The 8,323-nt window shown below is 41.6% G+C and overlaps 1 protein-coding gene across 1 annotated transcript; it reads left to right on the plus strand.

The window, feature by feature from the left end:
* The first annotated feature begins 6,811 nt into the window (after nucleotides 1-6,811).
* LOC104447569 (S-type anion channel SLAH1-like) lies at nucleotides 6,812-8,323 on the plus strand. Its single transcript, XM_010061291.3, has 2 exons — nucleotides 6,812-7,702; nucleotides 7,875-8,323. Exons 1-2 carry the CDS (start codon nucleotides 6,827-6,829, stop codon nucleotides 8,148-8,150), a joined length of 1,152 nt encoding a protein of 383 aa, XP_010059593.1. The 5' UTR covers nucleotides 6,812-6,826; the 3' UTR covers nucleotides 8,151-8,323.

An 8,323-nucleotide genomic window follows, 5' to 3' on the forward strand; every position in this document is an offset into this window, starting at 1 on the left:
TTGTGGTGGATGATGCTGGAACCGATGCGGCGGCTGCTGGAATCGCTGGATGAAATACCGGAAAGCTACGGAGTGGGCGAGGATTGGCTTCGTTGATGTTGGCCTCGGAAAAACAGCGTCCGAGATGTGAGAATTGCATGAATCAATCTCCACAAATCACCGCTCACAATTCCTCTTTAACTCCCTATCTTTTATTCCTCCACTCACTAATAGCGTCTCAATGCTTCATGCCCTCTTTCTCTCTGTGGATTGTCTGTTATCTTGTGGCTTTCAAAAAATTTTGCTTCTTTTGCATTTGACCGTGAGTGGATGATTCACGGTTGATGCTTCTTAGCACGATGAGACGGTTTACTTGAATGCTGCGTCCCAAGATCAGCGGCAGCGGCAACTTTCGGATGCTCTGAAAGTCTTACGCGCTTGTGGAAAACCTGCAAAACAAAGAGAAGTTTTGTTGTCACTAGGAAGGATCGTGAACACCGTTGGTCTGGGGTCACGATGCAACAGCAACGGCTTGAGATAGAGGGCTGCTGCGTTGTCTCCGGTCACTGGACTCGTGGCAGGGAATGGATTCTTTGAGCAGTACCGATGATCAGCACCACAACTCGTTGTTAGGATTGGGGCTGGGCTTGGCAGCGTAGCAAGTGAAGAGTAAGAGACGTCATGGACAGCAGCTCGGGACAATGGCTCGGTCGTGCTCGGCGTTGTCAGATATGTGGCTAAGTAGCGGCGTGAGTCGTTGCACGTTGTTGGGCTCCCTTTTTAAGGTACCCGAGATGTGAGAATTGCTTGCTGCGCCGAACTACGGATGGGGGCGTTGGGGAAGCCACGGAAAGCGTCCAGAATATAGGCAAAGGACACGGCTTGCCCAAGAAGGAGTCCAATTTCTTTTGTTGACCTTTGACCTAGCTTCCTCCTCCTCTCTTCCCTCAATGAACCGACGTACTCTCATAATACGCCCTCTCTTTGTTGACTATTGAAAAAGAGACAGAAAAGTCTCTTTCCTCACGTGTATCTCTCTAGTATTCTATGCACTCTGAAATTCTGAATCGCCGGCCTCCGATTTTTTGTGTGGGCTGTGCTGTGGCCGTTCGTGTATGGAATTGTGTCGTCCCCTTTGAAGCCTAGCGTTGAATACGATGGTGGATGATTGCCTTGACTGAGTTGTCTTCTTCCTCTCGGTTCTGTCTCTTTTCACGAATTGTGGCCGTGTGTTTCTATTGCGTGGCCCTCTCTGAAACCCTATGCGAAAAATCTTTTTATAGGTTGAAGATTAGGGTTTTAATTTCCTTTTCAAATCAACATCCACGAAGATTTCTTTTTCGTACGCAATATCACTTTTTTGATTTTCCACATCTCCTAATTTTATCGCCTAAAGATAAGATTGCAACCCGATTTTCTTAAATTCCAAAAATCCATCGTAATATCATTTCAAATCTCCATTTAGGTAATTTTTGTCATTAAAAGAAAACGGGTTTGGGCCAATTTGCTCCTTTCATGGGCTTAGTCCGGCCTGCCAAGTTAAAGTTCAGAACCATTAATTTGAACTCATCCACCACCAATCCAATAAAATGCAAAAAATGCAAATTAAAAATAAATGCACTTAAATCTATATGTAATTAATATTTTTTCAAAGATAAAATTAACCCTTAATTTTTAATGCAAAAATTGACTAAACGGATCGCCAAAATTTATGTGTCAACATGAAATAATTATAAGTAGTGATAAAAGTATAGATTATTGAATTGACATGCAATAAGAAAAAAATTTCATTCCCAATATTTTAATAAGGTGTTCTATGTTGGTGGAAGTGCCTTGTCTCATATAAAATAAATGGGAGTGTGTAGGCCAATTGAAGTCTTCAATTCTTACAAATGAAAATGATGGGCTTAGTGGGCTGGACCCTAATAGACTCACTTGCGAGTGCACGAACACCAAATTTGGCACTACTCAACATCATTATTTTTTATTTATTAAATTTGAATTTATAATTATTAAATAACCTTTGTGTCATTTAAAAACAGTGTGAGTGTTCTCGATAGAATTACCGTTATTTTTTTGTTATTCTATTTTGTTCTAGATAGAATTACCGTTATTTTTAATCCTTGTCGATCGACACTGAACCGACTTTTCTATCGTTATTTTATTTTGAATTTTATCTTTTTTCTATCGTGCCAAAGTGAAATTAACCGTGGAATTGAGATCGAACCGAAATTAGTCGGGGTGTGTCACAAATCATTTCAAGATCATTGAATCACCTTTGGGAAGATTTTTCATAGCTTTTCAAAGCAAAATAATCAAGAAATTGCTAATTTGGCTCGAGAAATTAGTAGGTCCGCTTTTGGTCGTACTTTTGGGAATTAAGTTGGTTCTACGGATCAGTGAAGATGTTAATTGAAGTGTGGTGACATTGGATTAATTTTATGAACTTCTTTGTCACCCACGGAGGTCATGTGGTGGGCCAATTTGTTGGATTAAAGAAAAGGGAAAAAGGAAAAGAAATTGGCCTCCTTCTTCTCTCTCCTCCCTCTCTTCTTCCTCTCCCGTGCGATTCCTCCATGGACGTTTTTCTTCTTCTTCCTTGGACGCCGCCAGCAGCTCACCGGCCACCCGCTCGTCTGCCGGAGGCTTTGCCGTCGCCGTTCGTCCGCCGCCCACCGCTCCGCTCGCTCGCGTGCGTACAGCCCCGCCTTTCTTCTCTCCCTCCCTTTGCTGCTCGAAAATTCTAGATCTGGTCGGACGCCGAGCAGAAACCAGTTGACAGTTAATGATGCTTTATGGGTGCTTAGTTTATGTTAAGTGTTATTAGGTGGTTAGTTTAATTTATTTAAGTGTAGATTATATTAAGGTGTTTGATTAACTTAAATGGTGTTTAATTTAAGGTTAGGTGAGTGCTTATATTAGTATAAACCTTGATGTGACAAAAAGGAATTTACTTTTGATTTATTTAAATATCTCGAAATTATTGAATAATTAAATAATATTTTAATATTCGAAATTATTAAAATATTATTATTTAATTATTTTCGGAATAAATTAAATTATTTATTAAATTCCGAAAATTTTGTCGGAGACCTTAAATTCTCATAATTTCGTTTAGATTGGGTAGTTCTTTGTGTTTCGGATTTTGAAATTGACGATTGGATATTCTAAATTGAGTGTGGATCGTGAAAAATATGAATATTATTATTTAATTATTTTCGGAATAAATTTAATTATTTAATAAATTCCGAAAATTATTCTAGAACCTTATTCTCCCATAATTTCGTGCTGATTGTTGCTGTGTATTTAGAATTTGATATTGATTCAAATGTTAGTTTTTACTAATTTTTAGAAGGCCGTGTTATAAAAGGCCGTGATAAACCACCTATTAGAGGTCGTGCGATGGAAGATAAACCACCTATTAGAGGTCGTGTGCTCGATGAGGCCGTGAATTACCACGATTACGGTGTCGTGCGAGTGGGGCCGTGATTGCCACTGTTTGTTAAACCTCATATAGGGTGGGATTGAAAGCAATGATTGATTTGCTAGAATGACGATGTAATCGGCCGAGTCGATTGATCGCATGTGATCCAAGTGGTTGAATTGTTTGGATAATGTGATTGTGACATGGTTGTTTGGTTATCATAATTGTACGTGGTTGGATTATATAAATTGTGCTAACCACGCAGATGAAGGCTGAGGCGAGGTAAGTCTTATGTGTGATGTGGCTAGGCCACTCGGGGCGTATTTTCTTTCTAATAGGGGTTTAGGGGGTTGAACTTGCTAAGACATCGTCTCATCCCGGTTGTGGGATTAAAATTTCAGGTCCCTAGTGGACGGAGCAACCAGATAGCTTTGGTTGGCTTTGAGGAGTTGCGGACGTGAAGTAATAAGATTGGAGAACGTGTCCGACTTGTAGGTCGTAGGACAATTCCTTTTTAAGAGCCGGTCTTGTGTAGTCCGTCGGCCGTAGACTTGTAGCGCCAATTCCGTTGAATTATGAAAGTGTTATGTTGTGGTTTGTTTCCTGCTTTTCTATCCCGTATTTTATTATCAGGGGTTTTATAATACGTTTCGCTTGCGCATTAATAAATGAATGGGGTCGGCGACACTACCCGGGAATATCGCATTTGATCAACCGCAGTGGGATGTTAGCGCGCTCGAGGTCCGGGGCGTGACATTAGGTGCTCTTACAACTTTGGAAGTGTTGTATTTGTTCAAATGTTAGTTTTTACTTTTTAGAAGTTATAAAATTCGGAAGAAAAATTGTTATTTATTATTTCTTAGTTCGAATTTTCACTTTATCTTTTGAGAAAGCATCTATTTACAATGCAATCTTTCTCGCAGGATTGCATCTATTCTTAAAGACTGATATAAATTTGTCATTTTCCATCTCACCTTTTTTTTCTTGTCAATTTTTCTTTATAAAAGTACAGCTTTTATTTGAATTTTTGGAGAAATGCCAGAATTATCATCTAGTATTCTTATTAAGATTTTATTATATCTTAGAGGATTTTTTCCATTAACCTTTAGTAACATTGTGGAGCCAATAATTCTTTAAACACAATGTTTTTTCACATCTCAAAGTCTGATTTCATTATTCCCCAATCGAAATTTTACCAACATTCTAATTATTATAACTTGGGGCCCTTAATGGACCCATATATGAGCTGGCCCAATTTCTGCTGATCCTAAAGTGTTTTTTTTTTTTTTTTTGTCAATAGAAGAAATTCACAAATGTTCACTCGAATCCTTGAATTCAATTGTCAATTTGAAGGGGAGAAAGTTACTGAGACGAAAGCAATGAAAAGTGACATAATCATATCTTGTTGAATGGTAGATGATGGCCATGACATGGACAAAGCCTTCCATGAGCAATGTTAAGCGATTTGTTAAACATATCGTAAAATTGATTCATGAAATGTAATGACAATTACATATATCATGATCATGACATGACAATGATAGTTTGAAAATGCAAATTTCTTTCCCCCTTCATGTTTGCGATCATGACATGCGAACAATTTAATAATTCTGACAAATATAGCACTCTTCAACAATTATTATTTTTAATTTATTAAATTCGAATTTGTAATTATAAAATGACATTTGTATTCTATTGAAACAGTGTGACTATTTGCGATAGAGTTACCGTTATTTTTTATTTAATTTTGAATTTTATCTTTTCTATCTATGAGTTATTAGGCGCTCTTACAACTTTTGAAATGTTTTATTTGTTCAAACGTTAGTTTTTAGAAGTTATAAAATTCGGAAAAAAATTATTATTTATTATTTTTTTAATCCGAATTTTCACTATATTTTTTGAGAAAGTATCTATTTACAATGCAACATTTCCTGGAGGGTTGCATTTATTCTTAAAGACCGAAATAAATTCATCATTTTCTGTCTCACATATTTTTTCCTTGCCGATTTTCTTTTTTTCTAAAAGCGCAGCTTTTTTTTTTTTTTTTTTTAATTGTTTCATTTTGAGAACTCTTGAAAAAATACTAAAATTATTATCTGATATTCTTGTTAAAGGATTTTTCTCATTATCCATAACAACGTTGTGGGGTCTCAAAGTGTGATTTCGTCATCCCCAATTGAATTTTTACAAACATTCTACTTATTAAAATTAGAGGGCCCCTAATGGACCCATATATGAGCTGGCCCAACTTCTGCTAAACCCAAAGTTGTCGGTAGGCTAGACAAATCCCTAGGCCTACCTTGGGCCGGCGTCTTTTAACTAATCTTTGTCTCATTATCTATGCTTTTTTTTTTTTTTTTTTTTTTGTCAATAGAAGAAATTCACATATGCTCACTCGAATCCTTGAATTCAATCGTCGATTTGCAGGGGAGAACGTTACTGAGACGAAAGCAAAGAAAAAAGTGCTATAATCATATCATGTTGAATGGTAGACAATGGCCATGACATGGACAAAGCTTTCCATGAGTAATTTTAAGTGATTTATTAAGCATATTGTTAAACTGATTTATGAAATGTAATGACGATCATATATGTGTCATGATAATAACCTGAAAATGATAGTTTGAAAGTGCAGATATCTTTTTCCCTCCACATTTGCGATCATGACGTGGGTGCAATTTGATGATGCTAGCAATAAAAAAAGTGTTAAGTTATGTTTCGGATATGAGTTTATAAAGAAAAAAACCCCCCAAAAAAATTTGCTATCACGACACGTGTGTCATTGGGCTTGAGATCTCCAAGGCTCACATTTGATCTTGGCTTAGGCTCATCATGATCGGTGGCCACCGTCGGCCCTTGGCAAGTGGCTGGAGGTGGTGGAAGAGACAGAGAAGGGGAGCCGAGAGGGTCATGGGCATTGGGCATGGGAGTGGTCACCGGGCGATGTGGTTGAGCTCAAAGGGCAGGCATGGGGTCGCCGGCGACACATAAGAGCACGATCATCACATGTGTATGATCTCGACACTTAAATCACGATAACTTTTACTGCCAAAAAAATAATAAAAAAGCTAAAACAAAAGCAAGCAATTGTCTTGTCAACGAAAGGGGCGGGGAGAGTCTCCTCGTCACGTTTTTGCTCTTTGTGCGAAACGTCCATTTCCATTCGCCCTGCTCCGGTCATATATTCTTGAAAATCTATAAACTGCTAGTTGCTTGATTAAACTTCACCGCAAAATCCAAATAAAAGTACACATCGAAAAAAAAAGACTATAAACTCGTTCCGTACTCGACTTGATTTTCGACATGAACCTTCCATACACATCTCAATAAATACCGTCAAGACCTTGAACAAGAACCCAAAGCGTCCAAACATACCTTAGAGAAGACAACACCTTCCGCCACTGCAACCTCCGGCGTCGCCGAATGGCATCGAAGCTTGGATTCGAGCCGCCGCTCCAGCCGGTGATCAACCCTTCTCGAGCCAGAACCCCTGAGCACCAGCTCGTCCCCGTCGCCAAGACGTTGAAGTCGTCCATCCTGACCCGGCTCCACGCCGGCTACTTCCGCATCAGCCTCTCCCTCGCATGCCAGGCCTTGCTGTGGAAGATCCTCCGCCGCCCGTTGCCGACGCCCGACGACTCGCTGCCCCTCGAGCATCTCTCTCATTTGATCCCTCACATGACGTTCGTGATCTTCTGGGGCTTCACCCTGCTGGTCCAGATATCCCTCTCGTTCCTCTATATTCTCCGGTGTTTCTTTCACTTCGGCCTGGTGAGGGCGGAGTTCCAGCACCACGTCGGAGTGAACTACCTGTTCGCGCCGTGGATAGCGTGGCTCGTGCTGCTCCAGGCGGCCGACTTCACGTCGGACCTACCGAAGACGACGTTGTACCTGGTCCTCTGGTGGGCCTTCGCGGTCCCCGTGATCCTGCTCGACATAAAGCTCTTCGGGCAGTGGTTCACGACCGAGAGGCGGTTCCTCTCGATGGTGGCCAACCCGACGAGCCAGCTCTCGGTGGTGGGGAACCTGGTGGGCGCACGGGCCGCGGCCGAGATGGGGTGGCGCGAGACCGCGGTCTGCATGTTCTCGCTTGGGATGGCGCATTACCTGGTGCTGTTCGTCACCTTGTACCAGCGGTTGTCCGGCGGCGACAAGCTGCCGGCGATGCTGAGGCCGGTCTTCTTCCTGTTCTTCGCTGCACCGAGCAAGGCGAGCGTCGCCTGGAAGTCCATCGCCGGAGAGTTCGACATCGGGTCGAAGATGCTCTTCTTCCTCTCCCTCTTTCTGTTCACCTCTCTGGTAATCAACACTTACCTTCCCTTCATCTCTCTAGTTGATACGCATCACTTTTCATGCTGCTGCAGCAACAGGCCCATTTGCAACCAATCAAAGTACAGAAAAATCTGTGCAGGGTTGCTGATCTCTCGAGTTTCGATGTGGTAGGTGTCGGGGTACGTCTAGGTTAAAACAGGCATGCAGACCGGCGCTCTTCAAGAAGTCGATGAGGAAATTCAACGTCGCGTGGTGGGCGTACTCGTTCCCGCTGACCTTCCTCGCCTTGGCGTCGTCGGAGTATGCGCAGGAGGTGAAGGGTCCGATTGCCTCGGGGCTCATGATCGTGCTGTCGGCGCTCTCGTTCCTGGTCCTCCTCGGCCTGATCCTGCTCACCATGCTCAACACTCAGCGGCTCTTCCGCGAGGACGACCCGATCCTGCGTTTTGACAAGGGGAAGAGAGCGAGGAACTAGTCGCTGATGGTTTTTCCAGTCTGTAACTTATGATTAAGGGGGGTGGTTAAGGAAGAGTATACATGTATGTCGCGACGGGTTTGTATCTTTAGGTCATTCACGGAGCAACCGCTGTGCTTAGTGCACATGCTCTTCATACCAAGGGATATTTTATTAGTGTATTTGTGCGATTT

This window comes from Eucalyptus grandis, chromosome 11, assembly GCF_016545825.1.
Source record: "Eucalyptus grandis isolate ANBG69807.140 chromosome 11, ASM1654582v1, whole genome shotgun sequence".
NCBI lineage: Eukaryota > Viridiplantae > Streptophyta > Magnoliopsida > Myrtales > Myrtaceae > Eucalyptus > Eucalyptus grandis.

What these genes read in the sequence shown, in the direction of transcription:
- LOC104447569 (XM_010061291.3), top strand. Translation starts at nt 6,827, where the DNA reads ATGGCATCGAAGCTTGGATTCGAGCCGCCGCTCCAGCCGGTGATCAAC. An exon ending in TCTTTCTGTTCACCTCTCTG is followed by an intron (nt 7,703 to 7,874) that starts GTAATCAACACT and finishes AGGTTAAAACAG; the next exon opens with GCATGCAGACCGGCGCTCTT.